The sequence below is a fragment of the Oryzias melastigma genome, linkage group LG10 (assembly GCF_002922805.2).
Source record: "Oryzias melastigma strain HK-1 linkage group LG10, ASM292280v2, whole genome shotgun sequence".
NCBI classification, from domain to species: Eukaryota; Metazoa; Chordata; class Actinopteri; order Beloniformes; family Adrianichthyidae; genus Oryzias; species Oryzias melastigma.
The window spans coordinates 13,307,657-13,334,776 of record NC_050521.1 but is presented as its reverse complement, the minus strand read 5'-3'; the positions used below and the strand labels follow the sequence as shown (position 1 = coordinate 13,334,776).

At 36.3% G+C, this 27,120-nt stretch overlaps 2 protein-coding genes across 10 annotated transcripts; both read left to right on the top strand.

Annotated features, from left to right (window-relative positions):
- Positions 1 to 1,397: 1,397 nt before the first annotated feature.
- On the top strand, positions 1,398 to 2,894 carry LOC112153723. The gene is made up of 5 exons (XM_024284096.2): positions 1,398 to 1,551; positions 1,637 to 1,689; positions 1,781 to 2,089; positions 2,283 to 2,771; positions 2,835 to 2,894. The coding sequence occupies exons 1-5, from the start codon at positions 1,529 to 1,531 to the stop codon at positions 2,837 to 2,839; spliced, it is 879 nt and encodes a 292-aa protein (XP_024139864.1). The 5' UTR covers positions 1,398 to 1,528; the 3' UTR covers positions 2,840 to 2,894.
- Positions 2,895 to 4,135: 1,241 nt separating this feature from the next.
- Positions 4,136 to 25,998, top strand: slc43a3b (solute carrier family 43 member 3b). Of its 9 annotated transcripts, none has more exons than XM_024283969.2 (13): positions 4,136 to 4,455; positions 13,159 to 13,419; positions 13,558 to 13,687; positions 16,299 to 16,345; positions 16,430 to 16,506; positions 18,910 to 19,002; positions 19,075 to 19,214; positions 20,180 to 20,286; positions 20,394 to 20,537; positions 20,746 to 20,853; positions 21,560 to 21,746; positions 24,482 to 24,605; positions 24,685 to 25,998. In XM_024283969.2, the coding sequence occupies exons 2-13, from the start codon at positions 13,233 to 13,235 to the stop codon at positions 24,805 to 24,807; spliced, it is 1,467 nt and encodes a 488-aa protein (XP_024139737.1). In that variant the 5' UTR covers positions 4,136 to 4,455; positions 13,159 to 13,232; the 3' UTR covers positions 24,808 to 25,998. The 9 variants fall into 9 exon arrangements, with proteins under 9 accessions (XP_024139737.1, XP_024139733.1, XP_024139735.1 ...); XM_024283965.2 differs by having other exon boundaries at positions 13,156 to 13,419; XM_024283967.2 differs by having other exon boundaries at positions 4,328 to 4,483.
- Positions 25,999 to 27,120: the final 1,122 nt, after the last annotated feature.

Here is a 27,120-nt window from a genome sequence, read left to right as displayed (position 1 = left end):
TTGTGCTTTTGAGTCTTGTAACTCAAGTGCCACAATACAAACTGCAGTTTCTCAAACTTTTAAACATGTATGTTCGGAGGCTACTACTTGCAGTCATGCCTCAAAATGGTGTTGAATTGAAGAAAATCTTGGAATTCCATCAGATGACCCAAGTTGCACATTAAAACATGCCTAGACCATATGTTTTCAACCGGTCACTTTAAAGCCTGTTAAGATCTATCATTCTGCTGGTCTTCCCGAAAGCCCTGCTTGATTAAAGTTACATAAAATGGTTCAATTCATCAAAACTTTGAATTACCTGATGCTGTTTGGTATTTAAGCATTCTGAATTTTGTTTTTCATGCTAACATAGTTTGCATTAAATAAAAATGGGCGTTTCAGATTTTTTTTATGTGCTTCCATAATTTGACGGGGAGGGGCAGGTCGGTAAATGTTCACTAGTTTACATATTTTGGAAATTTATGCTAACAGACTGACAGCATGAAATGTCCTTTCTCATTCAGCTCATCAAAAATGTTTGCTACGACTTATATAATTAAGTATGGGTTTACTTATGATTTTTTTTTTCTTGACGTTCATGGGCCGGAGCTTATGAATTGTGAATATTAAAGATAGCATGTATATGAAGGCAAAAACTGAAGCATTCTGTCAAAAATATTTATAGAAGAAACATCCATCTGTTCCTGATCACAGGGTATTCGGCATGGTAGTGGGGTAAACTGTGGGAGGGTTTGCCAGTTCATGGCAGGGCCACATACTCATCAACCTCACTGACCTATGAAGCACATTTTAGACTGTAGGAGGAAGCTGGAGTGCCCTGAGAACATAAAAATTCCACATGGAAAGTACCCAGTCGCGGTTTGAACCTTCTTCCTGTGAAGTGAGAGTGCTAACCACTGCTCCCCTGTTTCGCCCAAGAAAAGAAAACATTCCATGGAGCAAATGTGACCCCAAAAAATCAATGTCCATTAGAGACATTCTTCCATTTTCACCAGTTATCCACAAAACACACGGATTATCACTTTTTTTTTTTACCAATGTGAAAATCAGATGATTTAATTGATGTGTTAGGTCAACAAAATAAATTCACACAAAATAGAATTTAAAGTATAAATGTGTTGACACAGCTAAACTATTATTTTTGAAATGTTAATGTATCCAAAGTGACATTGCACTAAGTCATGTGCTCTCATTTCCATAAAGGCTCCTTACAATACCCAGTTGGATTTCATCACATCAACTTTGGACACATATGAAAGAAAAAAAAACAATTATCCAAATATTTCAAATATTTTTGTAAAAACTTAAAGAAAACTGGATGTGAATAAATAAAAACACTAACAGTTAAAATAAAAGGAGAATCAAGACACATTTTCATCTCTTTGAATCAGCTTTCAGTATTTTTCCCTCAGTTCCTCAAGAGCAGCTGTGTGGGATTAGGTTGTCAGTGCGTGATTGGATGGAGCAGATCTGGTTGCATTTATAACCCCTCACTGCTAAAGTTTGGTATTAGTTAGCTTCAAAAATAATGGCAGTTCAGGGTTGTTTAAGGTATGAATTGGTAGCAGGTGTTATTTCTGGATACATTCAACATCGTTTTAAATTGTGCAGTAATGATGTTTTCTAACATTTCTAGTGTTTCCTTCTTTGCCTTGCTTGTTGTGGGTTCATTTGGGCTCCCCTTAAAAGGTAATGATACATCTTTTTACAAGTGTATTTTGTTCACTAAACTGTTTTAAATTTTATTGTGTGTGTATATATAACTTTATTTTTGTCTCAGGCTCAAAATCCACTGACCAGAGCAGTAGTGACACACATGACTCGTCTTACTATGCTTCGAACCCAAGAGTGGCCTCGGATTATCCTGCATCTGTCCACTACGGTACAGCAAGGATAATGTCTCAGCCGGTGCAGTTCTTTTTCCAAGAGCCTGGTCTCTCTCATGAGGTGGCTGAGGCTGCTCCAGCACTTGGTAGCATGAGTTCTGCCACTGCAGAGGATTTCTACTCTCCTGGCTCTGACTCTTCTGTTCAAGCTGAGCAGGGTGTTGACTCTACACAGCCTGAAGCGGCACAACCTGGCATGCCTGGTGAGAATGTGGCTTTATTTGACTTTTAGTTTGTGTATTTTTTTTTTTTTTATTGCAATTTGAAATGGTCTTGGTGTGTAGCTACTAGACTAGATACAATTAGCATATGCTTGACATTAGGAATTTGTTTGATACAGTTGGGGAAAGCTATTGACTAAAATAGTGCTCAATTTTTTTTTTTGTCTCCCTAAAGAGGCAAGGTGGCTTGTTCCTCCCCAAAGCTTTGAGGAAGCATCAATTGATGCCCAGGCCCAAAGTACCAGTGAGCTCCTCCCACAACCACCTCTGCCACCAGCTGGACCAGTCCTCCAGTCAGGAGAGACCTCCAATGTGGTGAAGGAAGCTGAACTGGGAAACTACCAGCAGGAGACGGAAGAATTTGGCTACCCAGCTGACTTCACAGAATCTCAGCAAGGCGCTACAAACATGGTTCTACCGAGCGTTGTCCTGCCAGGTTACTGGGGAAATCCTTATCCTGGCTTTGACTACAGGCTCCTGTACGGTCTGTATCCTCCTGGCACGTACAGCACATTCAGCCAGAGCCACGAGAGGGGCAAAGACTACTACAAGGATGTCCACTACCTGAAGGAACATGAGTCTGAGGAGGATGAAGGTCCTCAACAACAGAAGGTCTTCCCAGGCCCCCCACAGTACTCAACTGGTCAACAAGTGGCCTCAAGTGGTATGTAACATGTCATTCCTCAAGTCCTCTTGGCAGTTGACCAACTCTGATTTCTTGTTTCAGGCTAAATGCTAGGTGGTGACATGCTCTTCATTAGTTCAATAAAATGTTTTCACTTGGTGAGTTGAGTCTGTCAGGAAACTACTTTTCTGGAATTTTGGGGGAAAAGTCTGCCAGGTGCCCCAGACCTATCAGTTCCTCATATGAGCACGCATTCCGGTGGCTGTCTTGCATTGCCACTGTGGGGGGTGTACTAGCCCCCTCCTGTGGCTGCTGCATGGATTTGCCCCTTGGTTCAGGGGGGGTGCTTGGACATCACTGCCAGCAAGCAGGAGGTCTCTTCTCAGTGCTCTACTTGCCAATTTTTTTACCACACCATAGACATGTAGGGCAATTGAGGCGGTGATTGGACATCACTGTGCAATCAAATGTCCAGTCAATGCCCTACCCATAAACTGCATCCTTTAGTGTATACACCATAACTCACACGGAGGGTGGGATCTAGACTGTATCTGTCCCCATGGCGGATGGTCAGTGGCCTTCTCTTCTGGGCCTGGCAACCTCTCCATACAGGGAGAGGGATCCCTGAGGTGTGTAAACTGCAGTTGTATTGTGTACATTTTGACTAGCTTGTATGTGAGGACTATTTTAGCCAACAGGTATGTCTGAAGCTGTTGAGTGTAAACAGGCCCTGCCCATTCATATTGCTTTTTACACCTGGTTCTTTAGTAGTAGCTTACCATCACCAAGCATGAATGAGGTGTGAATGAATAATGGATACACGATGTAAGCGCTTTGAGCGTCTGGAAAAGCGCAGATAAATCCAATCCATTATTATTAAAATCGTTCAGTTTTTAAATTGATTTGGTTTGACGATGGATGCTTGCTGAGAATTTCAACGCAGGCCACATTTGGCATGTGTGTATTAGTGTAACTAATTTTGACTCAAAATCCCATGGTTGCTTCCAATTAAAATGTTTGTCCTTCTAACTTATTCCAAATTTCTATTTTAATGTTCTCTAACTGGTGCAATGTGTCACTTTTGTTACACTTGCAAATAAAATTCGACCTAATTTTTGTAGTAACTTGGATTCAATTTCTATTGTGGCCACATGGAGGCGATGACACACAGGAAACAATTCTGCTGGAACAATGATTCTCTAAAAATCATGAAGGCCCACTAACATGTTAGAATATTAGTTCAAACTTAAAATGCACAAGTATACAGTTTAGTTTTTTAAGGATTTAAAGCAAACTGGAAATAAAGATTATTAAAATAACCTAAAATATATTTTTGTCTTTTTTTATATATATATATATATATATATATATATATACACAATAACGCATTCTAAATCAGGCCATTACTTTTTAAAAAGAAAATAAAACTCATCAAATTCTTCAGTAACAACTGTCTTTTTCATGTAGACAATTCGAATATAATTCAGGAAGCGTCGAATTATTTGCATTAGGAAAACAAATAATCAGGCTTGGGCAAATGTTCACTCCGTCGTTTTTGAGTTGCATGGTGCTTTGGGGCTTTAAGTGGATATAATGGGAGGCGCAGCAGCAGCAGAAGAGGGAGGTTGGTGTGTTTTCAGATGGGGCTGAGGCTGTGACAGCTCTTCGGTGCGTCTTCCTCCACGAAGAACCGCCGTGGAGCGAACCAAACCCGGATTCCATGGTTAGTAGAAGGATAAAATAAAAAGCGGGTGAGTGTTCTCATCTGCATTCGGGATTTGACCCGCTTCAGAACACATCGGAACCGTATGTGGAGGTTCAGTGGTGTCCGGAGCCGTTTGGCGCAAGCTGGACAACAAATAACCAGACTCAAAACCGACCCATAATGAGTTCTTTGCCTTAGGATCACATTTACTTCCTTAATTTATTTTGCACTACAATTGTCCTGCTGCTGTTTTTCTCCTGTGCTCAAAGGAATATACGTCCCAATCTGACTCTGACAGATGTGTCAAAAGTTAATAGCTTTCTCAGTTAAACAGAATAAATCTCCAACGTTTCCCTGATTTGTCATGTCTTTCATATTTCTATTAAAGCAGAGGAAAAATGAAAAATATAAACTGAGCAATCCAGAATGCTGAACATATTTTAATTTAGTATGGCACAAAAATGCAAATTTTCTTCATGAATTAATTAATTTAAACCTTTAATTTTCATGTATTGCTTAAAAAAAGCTAAACAGTTGTGGTAAAGATCAATATTGACCTTTTTAAAGAAAAAAATCTGGTTAAAAGTGCAGAGAAAAACAGTGTGTGTGTACAGTGTCCTTCCACATGTCAGGACTTGAGTCTGCTCGGCATGCCCACCCTCTCTATCTCTTAAGAAACTATATTTTTACATCTCTACATCAGAGATTTTCAACTTTTTTATGTCAAGTTATACTTTCTATTGATTAAAAAAAGCATAAAACCCAGTAAAAACAATATACAGTTGGCAAAGTGTCTTGAATGGAAAATACAGAGAAGTCTTATCTGAGACAAGTCCTTGACTCTACAGCCAAAAAGATAAAAATTCACACAGAATTCAAATCAATGAAGCCATGCCGGCTTTCCCATTTGTTCCCAGCAAGCAGAAAACTATTGATTCTCTCTGCATGTTTGTCAGTGGACGGGAAATTACTTTTTTCCTAGTCATAGAGCTTCTTCTTGGTCTGCATCGAAAGCTTCTCTAAAAACTTTAGGAATTTGTTGAACCATTATCCTTTTCTTTAGTCGTTAATAAAGGTTTAGTGGTTGGAGCGAGGTCCAATACATTTTTGAGTGACATATAAAAGGCTTAGGGTGATATGCCTTTTTAAACATTCATATTTGCATGTTACAACCAGAAAATTATAATGTTAACTTCCAAAACAATGTTAATTCAAGACATTTAGTCCATGCTGTTTTTTTAAGTGCTATTCATTATTTATCTGTTGTTTTATAGCAAGATAATTTCCTATTCATGGGGTTGATAAAGTTCTATTTCGTTCTGTTCCGTTCTGTTCTTCTTGACAGAGTTTGTGCAGTTGACACATTCTCTTTTTTTAAAATCCAAAGTAAAGGTTTAACTTTTAATCACATTTTTGATTGCAAGTTTGTGGTAACAACTTTTTAATGAATTATTTAAGTGTTTATGATAAAAAAAACTGTAAATTTGCAACTGCCTTTCAATATTTATTGAATATTATGTGCAAAAAAATATTCAATTTTTTCATGCTTTCAACTTTAATCATTCAGATGTTTTATTCTTATCATTTTTTTTGTATTTTGTTGCCAAAATTTGAAATTATAGAGTGAAAACAGAAACATTTGTGGAGCACACTGGCTGTAAAAAATCATGTCAAACAATTCCATAATTGCAGATAAAATACTTTTAGGCAAAATTAATGTTTTAACTCTCAATTTGAATGTCACTTAGCAAAAAAAAAATCCCTCCATTTACTGCTATTGTCTTTCTACTTTCTTGCAATGTATGTAGCTTTACATTTCTGAATCTTTTTATAACAATCCTCCCAATTTGTTCTCAAACATGTACTCAAAAATATGCTGTAATGTATGCTTGGTATTTCCATCAGATTACTATGGGAACATACAACGCTTGATCACATTTTAAAGCATGGGACTGGAGCACCATGTGTCAAGAAAAGTGCAAGTAGATAAATACAGTTATGTATTACAGACAAAGTTAGTGTATTATATGAACATATCTATTTTTTTGCTGGAGTGGAGAAGATTTAGAAACTGTGTACTAGCAGATTTATTGCCACAGATGTATTGCTCATTCCACCAGGATTTTGAGGCGGTACCAGCTTTAAAAGCTTATTAAATCAAAACTATTCAACAATCAAACCCCTAAATTTTGTCTTTGAAATCTTAGGAATTCAAAATTGTCATGTTTTTCATTTTTGACTGCCTGATACGAGCACAAATGCTTGTACTAGGATGTGTTTTTGGTCTTCTCTTGTTGGGGCACAAAGGTCACTTGCTCTTTGTTCTGTTTCTTGTGTTTTCTAAGTAAACAGGCCCATAGGTTTATCTTTGAAGATCAACGTGACTAAAGTTGAGGGCTGATTCTCCTAAATAATTCTGTAATTCTCACTTTGCTTGTGACAACTTATAGTTTTGTCCACCTTGAATTCAAAGATAATTTAAAAAAAAGGAATCTTGTTACAGTTTAGCCCAGTCTAAAAGTAGACTCAGAGTATTCACAGATATTAGCACTGATCATACTATCTGTGATACTTGTGAATATGGCCATCATATGTACTTGAAGTGTAATGTAATAAAACTCAAATCTATTCCGAGTGTACTCCCCTCATCTAAATGTACATGCATCTCTGGATCATGTGTAATGAAGAAAGTAACGTCAAAGAAATTCAAAAGAATGGATAAATTTAGCATTAAACTTTTCTCTATCCATTTTCTTCATATGAGCAAAATGAATCAACCATGCTGATTTTGAGCTGATTAAACTTGCTTGATTTGTTCAACATTTTATATAAAAATACTTACCTGGTAATTAAAAGAAGTCACAGAAATGGTCACATGAGCTATTGCTAGTAATTCTCCCTTGCACTTTTGTCTGTCATCAGCGATTTTTAGAAAGTGGAAGTGGTCAGTATGATGGAAAGTAAGCTATGTTTCTATTTTGGCTTCATTTTGTATGAAACACATATACACACACACAAAAAAGATGATGTAAGTGGTCACTTGTTCTTCAGCAAGTTGCTGATAGTGGCAGTTTGCCTTTGGCACGCTAGTCTGTCCTTGTTAAGGAAACAGAAGAGCATGTGTTTCCATCACATCAGAGGACACGATATGGATTTACATGACCTGAACTGAAGCCCCGAATGTCCCAATAACCACAGAAAAACATGTGTTCTATTAAATCGTGGAAAACCTGCAATAACAACACATTCTTGACCTCCTAAACCTTTCTCTCGTTACGGAAAGGTGTCTTATGCTATGTTTACACTGCACGTGTCATTGGTGTTCACAATGGTCTGTTGCGTGTATCTGCAGGCTTGGTGCAAAATGTAAATTTTTTTTTTTAGCAAAATTAATCAGCTATAAGAAACATTTGGTGTCATATAATTCTGGTCGGGCACAAACTGCAATTACTGATTTATTCCTCCATGATCAATTTTCAAACAGTTGGGACTTCAGTGAGTTAAAAAGGACGCTATCCATACGTCCCTGACAGTTCAAAGTTCAACCGGTTTAACTTTTAACCCAAAGGACATGCATTTTTGATTATTTACGTAGAGTCCGTAAACAGACTTAAAATGTGCGTTTTCATGGACTTTCACAGGAAGTGGTCGCTGGATCGTGTTGCATAGGCCCAGTGGCGGCCAGTCCATTTCAGAGCTGGACCTTCAGTCTTCCTCCACCAGAACCATCCTCGTTTTATGTTTCTAACACCATCCTGTTATATATGAATATTATTCTATGGAGCAGTTCCATCATGGATAATTTAAATAGATTGAATTCATTAAAATTGCACATATTGTGAAAACAAACTCTGCTCGTGCAAGTCTCCTCCCACTGCGATACAGCTGCATAAAAAAGCTCAATTGAGAACTCATTAAACTTGAAAACAAGCATTTTATTTAAGATATTTTTATTTACAGCCAATCTAACTAATTTAAAGAGGAACTGCATCCATGATGGAAGTTGAGGAGATCAACGGGAGAAGTGATGCGTTCAGTGGCATGTAGAAATTCTCATTCCGGCTCCTGTGTCGCTCAACATTGTCACAAAACTCCGTTACTTGGCCAGACAGAATGCTGGAAGCTTGAAAGTGGTGGACAAATCCTTTTCCATTCTGAAAAGGGCTCGCTAGCTTTGAGGTTGGCCCGCCTTTTTTGACCATTTCCAGTTTTTCTGGAAAAGTCCATCTTTAGAATGGCTTATGCAACTTCTCTACCTTCTTCTGTTGTTAATTGCAAAACAGCGAGTAATTCAAACAAAAATCAGGTGCAGCTACTGCCTACAGCCGGAAACAAAGTACTGAAGAAGTTAGCTTTTGGGAACGGAGCTTTGACCATCCAATCAAAGGCGAATACGTCATCAGCCGCCCTCTTGAGGCTCCAAAGACTCTAACTCAAATTCTAAATGGTTGAATGCATTTAATTCATGTATGGCTATTGTTTAATCAGCAGTGTTTTTTATGGAAAGCCCCACAAACACTGGAACTGAGGACTGAAGCACTGACGATGAGGCAGATTTTTATGAACCTAGCAACAAGGGAGAGCTAAAACCTGATTGGTTAGAAACTTTCATGTGAAATGCAGTGCAGCCGGGCTGTAGGGTTGTGAGAGAAGCTAACAGAACAGTTGGAATGATCTAAAATATATATTAGACAAATGTACATAAATAAATCATTTTTCTGTGATGTAAATACTTATTTTCAGATAATTTGAGGTCATCACTGAAGGCTTTGCAGGGCCTGACGGTACGCCACTGCGGAGTCCAGTGTGAACCTAGCATGACATCAATCAGACATCCGAGCTTCAGTCATAATTTTAAACTCCGTCTGTTACGTAAAAACAAGTCGTTTGGGAAATTTAGAACAAAATCAAAACGAAATAATTAATTAATAATAAAAGCTGAAATATAAATAGTGTTTTTTTTATCAGAACTGCTGGTTTCTGGTTAAACACCATACTTTAAAAAAGTGGGACTAAAGGATGCTTCTATATGAAAAAATACAAAACAAAGCAGTTTATTTCATCAGATAGTGGTAAAGCTAACCTAAACTCTTGTTTAAACCAAGCAAGGAAAACCATTGCTCTCATGAAAGTGAGTTTCAATGACTTGCAAGGGAATTTTGGTGGGAATCACTACAGTGTGATTGCTATTGTGCTATCCAACACTCTAAAGAAAACACACCGAAAGCCCACGGTTTGAATTTGAAGAAGAACTGAAAGATAAAAGGTTAGAAAATTATCTCATGGGTCAAACGTGGTGCAGTGAGGAGGCAAGGAGGCTTATCTTTATATGACAGTCAACGGACGTTCAGGAGTAATCTGTTTAAAGTTTCTATGCTTTTTTTCCACAGTTGAGAATTTCTTATAGAAAATTAATTATCAAAGAAAAAATAAATATCTGTTGTGACTTCTCCCATTTATTCATGGTACCAAAGACGTAATTGAGTTTTTTCATGTTGGATCTAAACAAGTTGATATCTAAATATAGATATTATTGGATTGTGGTTTTCCTCGTTTACTAACACAAAAACTATATTTTTTTAAATAATCAGTTAAGCAACCCCTGGTTGCTGCAGATAAGAGTCCTTGTGTAATAATGTCTCCACATTTTGGAGGACTCCACTGGCACGCAGGCGTGTGATGCCGGGGTCAGCTTTTGGTTTTAGGAAGTGAGTCAAAAACTATTCTTTAAAAAGTCATGTTTGTAAGTCATATGATCTTGGAGGGTGCCAATATGTTGGAAAGTCATATGGTTTTTGTATGAGATCATCCAGCAGGTTACATTGTTTTTCTATTCATCCCCCTCCTCTTGTTTAACCTGTGCAATCAAACTAACACAAGAGGACTTTACTTATGTGAAAAAGCTAAAAAAAAATACTATGCAAATCATCTGAATCTATTGGTGAAGCGCATTTGTTCATTTATTTTGAAAGCCTGTTTGGTATAGCAATTACCTATTATAAGCCAAAGGTGATATAATCTCTCATGTGTTTGTATTTATTGATCCCTAGAAGAAAATTTAGTTATTTATGTCATTATCTTCTAAGGATAAAAAAAGTCATATGAAGCATCAGTGTTATATTATATTGTAAAAAGAATATAAAGTGAAAATAAAGTATTTTTTTTTTTGCATTGGTGCAAAGTTGTTTGCTACGGTTTACAGTAGATGCTTTGTTGGTGTCTCCAGCACAGAGCAAGCTGTCTGTGGCTAACCTCTAAAACACTAATTAGTGTTGCAGGTGATTATAATGTATTTTGGATACAAATTTTCTCTCCTTTTTTAAGGTAAATATGACATCACCCATTTGAAGAAAAACCTAATAAAAATTAACATTTTGTGTAGACTATTTAGGAATCCACTGATAAAAACTTAGATAATTTAGGAAAAATGAATTAAAATATATATTTTTCTCATGAAAAAGCAATGCACTCTGGTCCATATTCGCCACTTCAGTAAGCATCGATAAACACTGGTTTTTTGCAGAGAGATTTCCAGGGGACTGGATTTTAGAATGGTAGATTGACCTCGACAAAATGGCAAGCACCTCATATAGTGGAGTAAGTAGAGACAACTTTTATGTTTTTGTTCAGCTTCTTTGACTTAGGTTGTGATGTAGTTTTTCCTCACTTTTGTACGATACACTTCTTGCTGACAAAGCTACAAGTTACAATCATTTACATACAGGTCTCTCTAAATTTGACATAACAAGCTTTAAAAAAAGAACAGCATACTTTCTACTTTTATAAATTCCCTCTAAAGTTTTAAACTCCTTGCCTGCTTTTTAAATATCCGGTTAGCATTTTTAGTTCGTCTGAGAATAGTTCAGGTTTACAGCGGATGTTCTTCATGTTCTTGCACTCTTTTTGTCTATCGGTTCATCTCAGTGCAGTTCAATTGAAATGTTTTGCAGAGGCAACAAAAAATTGATCAAAAATGAAAACAAACTGTATTTATTTTCTATAAATACTACTATAGTCTCACGGGCTGATAAAAAACTTCTAAAACTTGCTTTCACTAGTACTAATACATGTTACATGCTCTCCAAAAAAAAAAAAAACTATTTTAAATTTTCACAATAGCCCAAAATGCTAAGACATCTAATATTTGCTGAGGTACTTGAATGAAAAAAACATGTGTCTGAATTTGAAAAGATTTTGACGCATTTTTGTCTCTCCCAATATAACACGGTAAAAATTCAACTTTATATCTGTGCTTTAAACCAGACAGCATTTGCATCTCTTTTAAAAAGTTAATCTAAGAAAAAAAGCTCCTATAATTATGTGGAACACTGTTTTTAAAAGCTTCAAATCTCATCAGTCATTACTGGTGATAACTGATTTAAGTGTGGGACATGTAGATCATCACTGACGGAGGATCAGTCTTTATTTACGCTTTTCTGGGAATTCAAGATTGATTCTTCTCTTGCTTTTATGTGAGTTTGTGTCCTCAGAAAAAAAATAATAATAATTTAATAAGGTTTGATTCAGATTTCTGAGTCTGCCACTGCAAAATTGGATTTCTATAATGCCAATATGTTTTTTTTATAATAAGGTCTTTGCTATTATTCATATGCAGAGCCATTTAATTTTTGTCTTGCTCTGGACTTATTAAGCTTTTTAATAAGATTTTTGTTACTTGATTGTTTCGTTGTATTATTTGCACCTAATATGATCATTTCCTCACATTAAATGGCTCTAATGTCATTTGAAATGAATAGAAAAGGCTTGTGTTTGCTTTTAGTAAAGCACCTCTTGCATTAATTGAGTACATTGGAATGAATTTGAACTCAAATGGGTTTGGATAAGGTGCCCAAACAGGATTTTTTTTTGTTAATGAAGAATAATTAATGTTTTGTGCATAAGCGCACTCATCTTAATACAATGCATACATCTCTCTTATTTAGTTTTTTTGTGTGTGTGTCTGTCCGGATGTAGGGGTCTTGCCAGTAGAGAGGCCTTCAGGATCATGAGGAATCATGAGATGCAGCTGCATCCTTTTACTGTCCACAATTGTTTTTGTGTTTTACCCACATGCTACAGTTCACTGTTCTGGTGCAATGCAAAAAAAAACAAAATCTAAATTGTTTTCTTCACGCCTCCTTCAGTCAGACCAGTCTATCCAGCCCTGTTGCTCTCAGATGTGGATCTTGTCTCAGAGCTTCTGTTGCTTTAAGTGTGGACTTCTGGGAATGTGGGGGTGTTTGTCTTTATGTATTCTTAAGCAACCCGAGAGCCAGGGCTGCCTCCACTCCAGAGTGGTCAAAATAGAGAAAAAAATGGTGGGAGGAGACTGCTTGGTGAGGAAGGGGAGGGAATAGTTGGCCTATATACACAGAGATGTCAGACCCGGGAGTTCACTTTAACAGAAAATAGTTTTAAGAGACTCTTGACTGCTAAGCTGTAAACTTAGATAAAAGTAAGAAGCTTGAAGGATCACAGGTTAATTAAGCTCTTTTTACAGAATTATTCAGATTTTCTTCAAAAATGAGTTTTCATTCTCTTCTAAAGTCTTTAAATAGGTATTTGTGTACTGTCTACCTTTTTCCACTGTGTTTGGAGTCCTCCTGATTCACGTCACGCAGCCTAATGTTCTCTCTCGTGCATCAAATTGTTTTCTTATTCATTTATTTTTTTAAAACCAGGTAATTTATGTGTTTTTCTTTCTTCCATTATTCTCAGCAGGGCTGACTGAGTCCACGTGTAAACCCACGCATGTGAAGTATTTTCTTCTTGCGAGTGCTTCTGTGTGAGCGACCATGCCGGAGCCGGAGAGCAAGCTCTCGGTCCAGAGGGGCCTCACCTTCATCACAGGCCTGGTGGAGTGTCTGTGTTTTGCTGGAGCCGTGTTTGGATGGGCGTCTCTGGTTTTCGTTCTGAAGGAGGAGGGCTACTTCATCTCCATGTGTGTCAACACCACAACAGTCAATGGAACCCAATCTTTAGGTGTGTTACCTTTTCAAATCCTGTATTTAGACAAGGCTTAATCGTGTATTTGTTCCCCGAGCATTCTTGACCTTTTCTCACACAAATTTTCTCCACTTTGACTCTTTTTTTTTTTATTATTTGCTTGTCTTTCTGCAGATTGCAGCGCTCAAGATGAGCAGTTCTCACTTGTTTTCACCATCGCCTCTTTCCTGAACAATTTCCTCACCCTTCCCAATGGGTTTCTCTTTGATCGCTTCGGTACAACAGTGGCGCGGCTCTTTGGAATGTGAGCATGAAAGGATTTTTGACTATTGCAAACTAGGTTACAGTCAAAACCATACTAAACTTTTGTAGTTTTAGGTAACTTTTTTGAGTCATGAGTATATAAAAAACATAAAATTAGAAGTCTGGTTTACTCATCACCCCAGTGGGCTGCAGTGATTATTGTAAAATACATGTTGTTACTGTTGAGATTTCTTTTAGGAATGTTTTGTTCTTTGTGTGGAAAGGTAATATTTGGCCGCACATTCCCACCACTCGTTTACTTGATTTTCTTTCATTAACTCACAGCTACAAGGTCTTAGATACACTTTTCTCTCCTTCTAAATAAATTTTGTAATTGACAAAAATAGGAGAAAAAAAAGTGAATTCATCATCTCATTCTTCTGTCTAAAATCCAAATCCCTTGACCATAGAGATTTTATAATAGGAGCCAAATTGTTGAAAGAACTTATTAAAAGAAAAATTATGTTTTTAACATGTTCTTGTGCCATTTTTCGGATGATGGAGGACATGTAGTAAAAAACAAAAGCCTTAAAACTGCATTTCTAATTATTTTTTTGTTCAAATCATTGTGAATCAGTAGCAGACAAAAAAATGCAGCTTGAAAAAGAGCAAATTTGTTTATTTCCTGCTCTGAGCTCTCAGCAATGGAGCCAAAGGCACAACTCAGAGGCAAGTTTCTAATAAGCTAATGTCGCTCTGCAGAAACTATGTCCTAGAAAAAAACATTTTTATTTTTTTATTATTTTTTATTTAGAATAAGAGCGGCAAAATATTAATTAAAAGGCCACTGGGAATACCTTTACAAAAGATCGCAGGATGAACAGAGTGGGACTTAAAAATTAGACTTTAAAAATCTAGAAACTATGAACCAGAAAACTTAGGGCTGCTCTACTTATTTGCACAGTTTGTCTCTTATCTGTTCATAAAGAGATCAGAGACAAAAAATAAATGAAAACTGTTGCTTTTAATAGTGTTTATTGATTGTAGCTTCTTTTTTATGCTCTTGCAAGCTGTGAAAAATGTGGAGTGGTCCAGTTAGGGTCTAAAAATGTTTATATAACTGAAAGCTGATGTGCACCAGCTGAAAACATCTGTGTTTCCAATATATTGGCTCAAAAACTGTATTTGTCATCAGTTCAAAGTGCTTTGCAGACAGAAGACAAACAAAAAATATTAAAACCAGCACAAACAAGTCAAATATTGGATTAATTATCATAATAAGAGTAAGAAGCTATTGCTTCGAAGGATTTTGTGCCGAGTTATTCATTAAGTTTGAAAAAATATGTGGACTAAGAGTTTTGTGCAAGTATGGAAAACTTAAAAAATCTGTGAAAATGCCATGTTTTGCTCAATGTGGCAAAAATAAATGTAGATCCAAAGTCACTACTTTTTTTTCTAAAGAAATAAAGATAAGTAGAAAGCATGCACAAACAAGTTAGACTACTGTAAATCTTAAATCCAGTCTTATTTTTTATGTCTTGTGTGATTAAGTGCTGCTGGGAAACAAAAATAAAATTGATATCAGGAATGTCGGTTAGTTATTTGCTTCTTCTGCTGGACAGTTTCTTCAAGAATGGTTTTGGTTGGACTATTGGGCCTGGAAAATATTGTGGTTCAGAATGATTTAGAAAAGCAAAACCATCTCGGCAAGGAATTCATAGGACACCGATTGGAAATATGACAAAATTCTTCTTATAAAATATGTAATCTTTTCCTGACTACACCAGACCAGCGAGGAAGGTTGCACCGAAATGGCTAAGATTAAAACCAGAGATGTTCTTCCTTGTTTTATAAATGTTTGGCAGATACATTCATTTGTGTAGAGTTTGAGTTCTGATTGAATGTGGAGTTAGGGTTGAAACTTACCAAAAAAGTAAAAAGCTTAGGCTTTATGTTAAAAATAAATCATTAATGCAGAAGTTTTTCTAAAATGTATCAGTGTTTCTGCTAGTTTTGGATTTAAAAAATTGCAGGTTTTATTTCCAGATGATTTTCCTCCCAGGGTGGAGCCAAAAAAAAGTTTCATTGTTGCAGTTGCTATTCATTTGTATTATTGTTGTGCATGTGAACAAATATACAGTTTGTGCCTCTCAAAGAAAGAGGAAGAGGTTGCACAGCAAGGAGCAGGAAAGGAAGAAGCACACAACAAAAGGTGGCCTTTGAAGTAGTTTTGGTGTCTGAGCAGCAACAGAACAGAGCATGATAATAATCTATTAAAAAAAATGATTTACATGAGATCCAAGGAGTAAAATTCAACAAATTCACACTTTCAAGTTTGCTTAAACTGAGTTAAAACATGGCGGTGAAAAATGTTGTAACTTCCATCTTCCTAAAGTTGATATTTGTAATTAAATTAATTTGTTATTTTGTAGCCACTAAAACTGCTTTCTGTGTTTGAATGAAAAGAGTAAGGAGGTGGGAAAATAACTAACCAAAGTATGCAAAGACTGAAAACATAGGGGTCTTTTTGTTTTAGGATAAAGTGTGTTCATCCTAGTAAAAACAGGAGGAAATTAAAGTCGGCTGAGGGATTATAGTTGATTCTGGCGTTCTCGTCTTGCATGTTTCTGCCTGCAGTTCTGAAAGTTTGTCTTTCTGCTGTTTTTCTACAGATTTCTTTACACAATGGGTACCTTGATGGTGTCCTTCTCTACTGCAGGTGAAACACTGTTTTTTTTTTAAATAATAAATGACAGTTCATGAGTTTGATATGGTTAATTTAATCTTTTCATCATCCTGTCAGCTCTGGATTACCTGCTCTTCCCAGCTCTTTCCCTCCTGGCTGTTGGAGGAATTTTGATTCTGATGACAAACATGCAGGTACAGAACCATGGTTTTATTTTTTTGTTTTTTCACCGATGACTTATGAAGATGAGGGATGCTTTCAGTTTGATAAAGTTTCTGTAGATCTCATCACAATCACATTTAGTCATGCTTAGGAGAAAATATGTTCTTCACATAAATGTACTAAACAGATGTGAAACAACTAAAGAAACTGAAGTCAATTTCATAAAAAATAACGGACAAACATCAAAACCCTCCTATCAAACTAATCAGGATCTGTCACTAGTCATTAAATAAAAACACTATCTGGCATATCTGGATTTTTTTTGCTTTAAAACAATTTTTAAATTTTAATCTTCTTGAATGCAAACATTTTTGAAAGCAAAAGCTACAGCTGGTGTTTTCAATGAAATTCCTCTGAGTTTCTATTCCAGCTGTTGCTAAATTCTGCAAACGTTTTTACGGAGGTGAATTTCAACACTCCTGCTGATGTTGAAATCATCAGTTATATTGAAGAGGGTGAAAACAACACTCTCTCTATCTGTTCCTTATGAAGTCAGATGGGTTTTTAAGACGCCCTGCAATGAAAATGTTGTTTTTGGTGTTTTTGACAAGTCCTTGTGGCATTTTTCCTATGATGGGGGACACATATTAAGAAAAATTGAGCTCAATGTTCCATTTCTTAGTATTTCAAATTGTTGTGAATCAGGAGCAGAAGAAAAATTGGAATAAGCTTGTAGCTGTGAGGTAGAAACCATGGCGACGGGACAAATGCTATGCTCCATTCTGATGCATCCACTCGTAAATAGATTAATGTTTTCATTTTCCTTGTCTGAGCCGGCATCTGGCTCAAAGTTGTACAACTGGACACTTCCAGTATTGCCCACCATCTTGACTGTACTGGTAATGTTAGGTTGAGGGTTTGTCTTCTGTTTCAGCCAATTGTTTTGTGTTCCTGTTCTCTCACATTGACACCAGAGTGGAGTTTGAAATGATCCACCGCTGTTATTCGTTTATCTAATTAGTCCTCTCAACATCTTTCAGTCCAAAGTTCCAGTCATGCATGGTCAGATTGTGTTTTGTTTGTTTTTTTATTTTTTTTTTTCATATCTTTGATGCTACATTTCATTCTTTTTCACATTTATACTTTCAGAATTAATAAAACCACGTTTTCATAGAAGTTCTCTATAGTGTTAGTTTAGTCGTGGTCCCTACATTTTTTTTTCTTTTTTTGAATATGTAACTATATAATGTCTATAAATGGCTGCACGGTGGTGGAGTGGTTAGCACTTTTGCCTCACAGCAAGAAGGTCCAGGTTCAAGTCCCGGCTGGGGACTTGAAACAGAACAACCTACTGGTGACATTTCTATGTGGTGTTCGCATGTTGTGTGGGTTTTCTCCACACTTCTTCCCACCGTCCAAAAACATGCCCCAAAAATTGCCCCAAGGAGTGAGTGTGTGATTGAGGCCCTGTGACAGACTGGCGACCTGTCCTGGGTGTATCCTGCCTTTGACCATCAGTAGCCGGGTTAAGCTCCGGCAGCCCAGTGACCCCGAAAGGGACAAACGGCTAAGAAGATAAATATCTATATAAAATATAAAACTGAAATAAATAACTTGGTAGGCATTAGATGTATAAATAAATAAAAAAATCTTAATGCTACTTTGCTTTGTTTAAGGATCATTCACAGTGGACTTTTTTTCTTTTTTTTTGTAGGGATGTGAAAAAGCATTCTTCTGACTGTCAAAAATGTCTTATTGTGGTAAAAATGTATACAATTTTTTTAAAGAAATGCAAATATACTTTATAAAAAAAGTAATTGATGGCTTAAGTAAATCCCGAAAGACCAGACCCTGACATTATAGTCTGAAACCTCTGGGCTCCGAGCAGTGTTTCTGTTAAATGGATGGAGAATGCCTTAGTTATTCAGAGACTGGTATTTGTAAAATACAGCCAACGCCTAATGATTCATTTGGTTTCTATTCACAGAAGATTAAAAAAAAACTCTGATGCTGATGAGGGTTGGACTGCAATAAAATGAATCAGGATTTTTTTTTCCTGAATAGATGGAAACTGTTAAAAGTTTTTATGTGCTTTTTGTTTTCTTTTTCTCTGTGTGTCACCATCTGGGCTACGTTAGCAAAAGATGAGGAGCTATGATCCAGGACCACTAACCAACTAACTTGGCGATGGTGCATTTTAATAGAAAATTGATCTGTTCTATGTTTTTTTTATTAGTATTATTTCATGTTCTCCTACTAAGCAGATATTCTCATCTGTCCTTAACAAACTTCCTAAATTAAGGTCATTTTCAGAACAAACAGTGATTTTGCCTTGAACCTTAATCCTCAAGTGTTTCTCCACAAGAGCCAGTCTCAAGGAAACATCCTTTCATGCACTTATTAAAGCATTCTTCTTTCATTTTTCCTCCCTGAAGGTTGGAAACTTGTTCGGCTCACGTCGCTCCACAATCATCACTCTTTACAATGGAGCCTTCGATTCCTCCTCAGCCCTCTTCCTCATCATCAAGGTGGCAAATACAAACCGACGACGTCTATTCAGAACTACCATAGTGCTAACAATATTTCATGTTTCCCTGTAGTTGTTGCATGAGGTTGGCATCTCTCTCCGAGGATCCTTCCTCTTTCTGTCTGCCTGCAGCATCGTCCACGTCCTCAGAACTGTGTTCCTGCTGCCCAGGAAATTCATTCCTTACCCGCTACCGGATCACTACACCTACGGGTGAGAACGGATCATCAAGACTGGTTTAAAAAAAAAGAATAACAGTCACATCACCTCCAAAGTGAAAATGATAGCTATAAATATACAAGGTTTTTTACAACATTTTTACAAATAGATTTGAAAAACAGTAGAGAAGACAATAAAACCACGTTACAGTTATCCAGTTCTTGGGAGCCATTCGGTGGTTTTAAGGCTTATTAAGAGTGATGTTAATAAAACCAAAGTTTTCCATGTTTGTGTCACATTAGGAACCACAAACCCTAAAAGCATTTTCTTTTTCTTTTTGTAGTTAGTGTAGAAACACGGTTTGGCAGGAAGTGATGTAACATCACGTTTCTGCAATTCATCTGCCGTGTGACAGAATTAAAGGCTCCTGTTAACTGTGGGTGGTGAGTTGACGCTCAGTGTTTCAAGCAGATTGAAGCTTTTGTTAAAATGATACAACTGTCAGACATTAACATCAGAGCTCCTCACATGAAAGTTTAGGTCCAATCCGAATTCTTCCCCTCTCCCATCCCCTTCATTTAGCCCTCCAAACGGAGAGTTATTAAAAAATAGTGTCTCATATTTCGAATGTCACTAATAATTGCCAGTCATTGGTCATTACTTTTACAAAATAAAATGTACAAAATTTTAAGTTATATTATTATTATTTTTTTTTTTACAATGTTTGGTCTTATTTTTTTACATTTTTTGGGACTTTTACTTTTTGACTATGTTCAGTTTGAGACCTTATTTTTAGTGAAGCTGTTTACTGTTTACAAGTGTTCAAGACTCTGAAGAGAAGAAGAAAATCAGGCTTTAAGATCAAAATATGTGATAGAAAGTTGACATTTGACATGCTCCACAAATCCAAAAATAGTTAGCTTGAGGAAAACCAAGAAAATCCCCCTACATTTTAATAATAATCATAACAAAATCAAAGCACACAAACATAGTGGTTTACATATAATCTCATTTTAAAGGATGAATTGTGGGAAATCTGAGACAGCGGGGACAGAAGTAGCAACAAACAGTCCCCATAAAACAGCAGAAGAAACACCGCTCACCAAGGATGCCCCAGTGAAACAAGGTTTGCACATCAACCTGGTTAAAACCTCATATTCCATCTGCTAGATTTTTCTTCCTATTGTCGTGATCTCATCCCCTGTGTTTGTGTATGACCTCCTCCTTTGTCAGAGAGGAGTTTCAGGGAGTGTTTGATGTCCAGGTTCTTTGTCTGGCACCTTCTGTGGTTGTCAGTGATGCAGCTCCGGCATTATCTGTTCATCGGCACCCTCAACCCCATGCTGCAGAGGCTGACCGCCGGAGAGTCCTCACTTGGTAAGCTTCACTCTAGCGTTAAAGCCTTTAAGAATTCATAATTGTTGATGCATAAGTTAGCTCCAGTATCTTAACACTTTTTAGAGTATGGATTTTCATTTGGGAAAAAAGCTTTAATGTTTAAAAAAAGAACAAGTAATGAGTGATTTAATAGTATTAATGTTAGTTGTATATCTAATTCTGTCCCATGTTTGCTGTGTTCCCACAGTGAGCCAGTACACCAATGCTTTCGCTGTCACCCAGCTGTGTGGCGTGCTGTGCGCCCCCTGGAATGGTCTTATTATGGACAGACACAAAAGCAGACCTCGCGCTGCAGGTTCGCTCAACATTTTATTCATTTTGTACTAGTTTTTAATTGTTTAATCTATAATCTAAGACATCTTACAAAGAAAATAATTTAGAGAAAATGAAAGACTTTATGATGGGCTGGTGAACTGTCTAGGATGTACCCCGCAGTAGCCGGGTAAGGCTCTGGTACCCCCGTGACCCCCATAAGTGATAAAGCAGGTTAAGAAAAGGGATGGATGGATGCTTTTCATTTTCAGCAGCAAAAATTAACAAAATTAATATAATCAAAAACATATTTTACTACTTATTTAAATAGTACTATTTTTGCTCACTAGATTAGAAAGAAAAATATTTTATTTTTTGATTCTTTTTTTTTTTCGTATAAATTTATAACGTGCTTACTTCTTTTTTTACTTATGTCAACTGATGATAAATAAAGTTTTTGTTCTATTTTTCCCTAAAATGTGGTGTTGAACATCCATGTCTAAATTGTATTGTCTCTGGGGGGTTTGACTAACCTCACATGCATATGCAGTATATTTTTAAATGTGCGTCTTTTAATATTCCTGTAATTAAAAGAACAAATTTTTAGCTGATTTAATAAAACTAAAACTAAAATTCTTTTAAAAGGACAAAAAAAGTCACATATTGTTGTAGAGTTGTCTCTTTCCTGTGTGTTTTAATTGCCGTGTCTTTTTTTAAAGCGTGTGCTGCGTATTTCTGTGTTTTCACAGGAGAGACGGAGCAGGAGGCAGATCTGCGAGCCTCTGTGCTTTCTCTGTTCCTGACGGCGCTGCAGTGCGTGCTGTTCTCCGTGTGCGCCTCCAGCCCTTCCCTGCCGCTGCAGTATCTCACCTTCGTCCTGCAGGTGCTCAATCGGTCCTTCCTCTACGGAGGCAACGCAGCTTTCCTGAGTGTCGCGTGAGTAGTAAACAAACAGCCGCACAACAAACACACAAAGGTTTGTTTCTCACGAATGTCTCTAGTCACAAGCAGTAACAAAAAAATTATCCTTTCAGAAAAAAAAGGTGTCAAAACTAAAATTTTATAAAAAAAAAAAGGTTAATTCCCGCTCTCAGCAAGTCTACCTGTTTTAAAACGTGAGAAAAGTTCATCTCAGCGAAGACATTGTAACTAAAAAGAGAACTTATCAAATCCATTCTGACCTTTAAAGACCCACTCAAACGATAATTGGGTTTTTGGTGTTTTTTTACATGTTTTTGTGGCGTTTTTCTCATGATGGAGGACAAATTTAAAGAAAATTAAGATTAAAATTCAATTTCTGAAAATGTCTTTATGCAAATTGTGAAGTGACGTAGAAGCTACAATCTGTAGGGCTCAAGCTTCCTGCTCTGCTCCATTCTGATGCTTCCACTTGGAGACAAATAGATCAAATCTAATCAAACTTTATTTATAAAAAGCATTGTACAGCTTGAAGTGCTTCACATAAAAAAAAGAGATCCATGTACATTTTTGTTTTCCTCGTCTGAGCTCAGAACTCTACGGCTGGATTGCTCCAACATTGCTCACCTTTTGTCATGTTTGGTCATGTTCTGGATAGCTCCACTCCAACAGTCCCACCCACAACTCAGAGGTGAATTTCGAATGAGCTCCTGTCGCCCTGCAGAAACTATGTCATAGAAAACAACACAGGTTTTTGGATTTTGGGAAAAAAATGGCAGAATCATATTTAAAAGACTTCTGGGAACGCTTTGAAAATGGATCAAAAGATGATTGGAATAGGAATTACACATCTGAACCAGATTTAACTTTCTTAGCTTCAATGAAAAAGCAAATCTCTCTTCAAGAAGAAATTAAATAAAATGTGAAAAAATGAATTTTCATGATTTTTCCTTGCCCCTGCAAATCTATGGAAAGAAAATACATTCAGTCTGATTTGTGCATGCATAATTTCTGATCTACATCTCATACAATACCTTTTATGCCATATCTGTTTTAGAAATTAGGAAACTGTCAGGTTTAGCCAGATAATATTCACAATTTAAGTTTAAACCAGCCAAAAAGAAAACTCTGATGACCTATCATTCTAGCAGCATTTAAACGCATCACTTATAGATGAATCTTGGAGACGTGAAAAGAGTCTCAGATTTGTGCGTAAATATGGTTATGTGTGCTTAACAAGCGATTCAAGTGGAAATTTTAAAGAAATGTGTGCGTGTAGTTAGTTTTAAGCAGTGGTAATTTTAAGTTGTACATGTGTAAACTGTATTTTTATTTCATAATTTTTGTACTTATGGACAAAATGTATTGTATGAGTAACAAATCAAGAACTAAAAATCATGGTGATACTATTATATCTCCATACAAAACTGCTTAAAGAAACTTTTTTGTTTTTTGGAGAAGACAATAAAGTGTTGTTTATGTTATTAATAAAATACATTTTTGTAATTCAAACCTTGTTAAAAACGTATCATTTACTGTAATTACAGAAGTTGACTATAAGGAGCAAAAATACATTGAACTTTTTAGAGCAACATTTGCCAAACATCACAAAAATTGAGTGCACAAAGGGATGATCAAACAGTCAAAACAACTTATCTCAGCACTTTTCTTGATGTCGTCTGGTCGTGATAATTACTACCAATGCTGTCAGGGGTCAAACTGTCAGAACAGAAACATGCTAGTTGAGGGGGTGACCTGTTCTTAGCTATTTTTGTGATCTGCCTGTGTTGTGTGATTCAGCAGCTATATAACAGGAGGTCGGCGCCCCGCTTCGAAAAGTCCAGTGCACCCGTTTGTGAAACTTTTTCATTTATTTTGGTACTCTGTCTGCCGCCCCAAACTACACAAGTGATCATTATCACTCTGCATGAGAACCAACATGCAACCAAGTGGGAGGCAAAATGCTGTACTGAGTCAGTATGTTCAGCTGACAGAATCACATGGCAGCTGTGCACATGCCCAACAGAGAGAGCTTTTGAGAAAACTTTAAAAAAAAGATTGTTGATATTCAGGAATAACTACAGGCTCATTCAAATGTATGAAAAGAAGCCTTAATAGCTTTTGTTTTACTATTTTTATCTTTTGGGTTCTGGAATTCTTAAAACACACGGGTCAAATTTCTGGTCTAAAAGGCAAAGACGACAGTTTCACATGAAATATTGAATTCCTCTGCAGAATAAAGAAAATATCATTAATAAAATTAGCAACTTATAATATTTCTGAAGCATTTTTAAAGATTTTTAAGTATTACTAGGTTCATGCAGAACAAAAGTAGTTTTTAACCAGATTCACGTGCCCTGTAGTGGTGGTTCTTTTGATTCTCATTTTCCTCTGAAAAATATTTAATTTCAAGATAAGTTAAATTGATTAATTTTTTTTTTTTTTTTTTTTTGCGATTTAGAACTAATGAAATAGATTACCAAAGAAATGACGGGATTCACCCTCAAATTAGTGCTAATGTCCTAGCGATTGAGAACTGCTGATGCAGACAAAAAAAAAATGAATTTAAAGACATAATTATCAAAACACAGCTTATATTACTCTTAAAAACTAATCAACAGCAGTTTTGTTATAACGAGTTCTCCATAAACGTTAACTAAGGAAGTATTCCAAACATTTTAATTTTTTTTAAATGTGTTTCATTTATGTAACAGTGCCACTCATCTATGTTGTTTTTTATTATTCCTGAGCAGATTTCCTTCTTGTCACTTTGGAAAGCTGTACGGTTTGGTCATGGCCCTGTCCGCCGTCTTCTCCCTTCTGCAGTATCCTTGCTTTGCTCTGGTGAAAGGAGCTCTGCACGGAGATCCTTTATATGTAAGAATCGGATTCTTGAGGTGTCCTCTTCCTACACATGCGTTTGATTGCTCGATTTCTTCCTCTTACCTGTGTGCAGGTAAACATTGGTCTAACACTTCTCAGCCTGTTGGCCTTCATCCACCCCCTGTCTGTGTACCTGCACTGTCGACGTCTGGCCTCTCAGCGATCCAAGAGCAGAGACACCACTACCTCCTCTTAAATGGACACAATTAGCCTTTTAACACATCAGTATATGCACTTCAACATGTTTAGCTGGAAAATGAACGGAATAAACAGGTTTAAACTGCCTGTAGATTCCCCTAAATGTTACAACATGGTACTGCAATCCAAAACCCATTTGTTTTTGTAAGGGATTGAAAAGGGACCGGGAAGGAACATGTTTGAAATACCTGCAGCCATGGAGGATGCAGCTTTGATCATTTTATTGTTGTTAGTTTTCCTACATTTTCAGTGTTTCACTTTTCATTTTTACTTTTCAAAAAGAATTTTAGCTGATTGTGAGTTTTTCTTTATGCCTGCAGCTAAGTATTACAGTCAGTCATGTGGTGCTATAACAAGCCTTTTGGGCGTTTTTCTTTTTAATGTTGTATTTTTTATAACTGTGTCATTTATATTTTTTACACGTTTTTTATTTGACTGAAAGTCATGCATTACATGTTTGTTTTTTTGCATAGTGCATAGTAGTCACTGACCCTTAGAAGGACATTATGGGGGAAAAAACGTGCCAAAAGTGGAAGATGGATTTTTGATTGCAGCACCATCTGTTGAAGTTATGCTTGAATACTTTTTGAAATCAAATAACTGTTGAATATTGTGAAATGATAAGGGATGTCTAGATTGTGGTTCAGATAGAGGAGTAGCATTTTTTAGAACACAGAGAAATACAGAAATATGCTTGACTGACTGAAGTGGAACTCTGCCACCTGCTGGCCTCATGGAGAACTAATAAAAAAACTAACAGGCTGAACAAAATATTCACTATTAAAAAAGATTAACCTGCACTAATAATTGTATTTATGTAGGAGCTTTTTTTCTACTTGAAAAACGTTGGTCTTAAAAGGGATTTTCTTTTGCCAAAAAGTCTGTTTTTAAGGTTAGGAAAAGCATCCTGTAAACAATGTCCTAAGCATAATTTACTATTTTTATCATATGCATTGTTACTATCATACATTTTTAAATGTTTAGGGAATTTATGTTGAGATCTGGCAGCCTTGTTGATGGGAAACAGTGCCACCTACAGGCAGTGAGGAGTACCACAATAAAGCCTTTCCTGTTCATGTTTACGCTACATCTGGGAAAATAAAATTTGGATTTACTACACTCATGTTTTCTGTTTACTGTGTTCTTGTTCCTTTTATGAATATTTGTATTAAAGCATCTTAAATCTCTACACAGACTACTGGACTTAAATGACAAGATATTAATTTCATTTTGTTCATTTCATTTTTTGCGTTGAATCAATTCAAGGACAGACTTAAAGTAGAGTAACTCTGTTCTATAGTGGTAGATGTCTTTTGAACTGTATAACTGTTGTTCTTCTGTAAATACAGATTAAAAAAAACATTTAAAATGTTCTGTCCAAGCACTTGGGAGTTTAAAGGAGAAGAAAAGATTGCCAAAATGACTATTTTTTGGGGTGAAATTAAGAGTAAAACAAAAACAATAAACTATATTTTAATTGAAGAAAAGTTTCCACAAAGAAAATCCCACCACCTTTTTTTTTGTATAACAGAAACCTTATAGTTTCAGAAACATCAAAGTAGTGTAAGACATTCCATATGAATTCTGAGGGATATTTACATTAACTTGTATGTTACAACAGACTAATTGCCCGGAGAGTTTTTGTATAAAGCAGCCAGATCATGTAGAATTAACATAAAAGATGGTAGAATTGATTTTTTCTGTTTGTAATCAGTCTATTTAAGCTATTTTACTTCTATTTTAACTTCTATTACCGAGCCAAATTTAGTATTTGCTCCCAAAGACCTCCAAACATTTTATTTTGGTCTTCCCAATAAGTGTGTCTCATCACGTTTTTTCACAAAACCAATATGCATCCGTCCAGTGTTGTGCATTACTTTGTGTAGTACTTTAATCTGTTTTTATTGGGTTTTGGTTGTTTTGTCTTTCTGGGACAGACAGACCTCATATTCTCTATTAAGTGTCTGTTTTTTTTACTTTTTTCCAAGCAAAGAGCATATATTTTCATTTTTATGGCTGACTAATGCTGAGGATGCTCCTCCAACTGTTCTACAACAAGAATATTCTTAGTAGTCTGTCGTGTAAATGTAAAATGTAAAAAGGATTTCATTAAAATTATAAGGCAAAAATGTTGCAAAGTAAGCAATTACTTTAATTTAACATTTAGTAATCTGATATGTGTTACAGTTTGGAAGTAGCTTGCACAGGACTGCTCAAATATGAGGAAGAACTTAATTTTGATATGACAAGTTGGAGCATAAACAGCTAATCGTCACTTTGAGACTCCATAAGGACTGATTTGGAAGAGACA

Bases quoted from the DNA above. Each gene is read 5' to 3' on its own strand.
- LOC112153723 (XM_024284096.2), top strand. From the start codon at position 1,529: ATGGCAGTTCAGGGTTGTTTAAG. The intron at 1,552-1,636 runs GTATGAATTGGT...TAACATTTCTAG, and splicing joins GCAGTTCAGGGTTGTTTAAG to TGTTTCCTTCTTTGCCTTGC. The intron at 2,090-2,282 runs GTGAGAATGTGG...GTCTCCCTAAAG, and splicing joins GGCACAACCTGGCATGCCTG to AGGCAAGGTGGCTTGTTCCT.
- slc43a3b (XM_024283969.2), top strand. From the start codon at position 13,233: ATGCCGGAGCCGGAGAGCAAGCTCTCGGTCCAGAGGGGCCTCACCTTC. The intron at 13,420-13,557 runs GTGTGTTACCTT...GTCTTTCTGCAG, and splicing joins CAATGGAACCCAATCTTTAG to ATTGCAGCGCTCAAGATGAG. The intron at 19,215-20,179 runs GTGAGAACGGAT...CTCATTTTAAAG, and splicing joins CCGGATCACTACACCTACGG to GATGAATTGTGGGAAATCTG.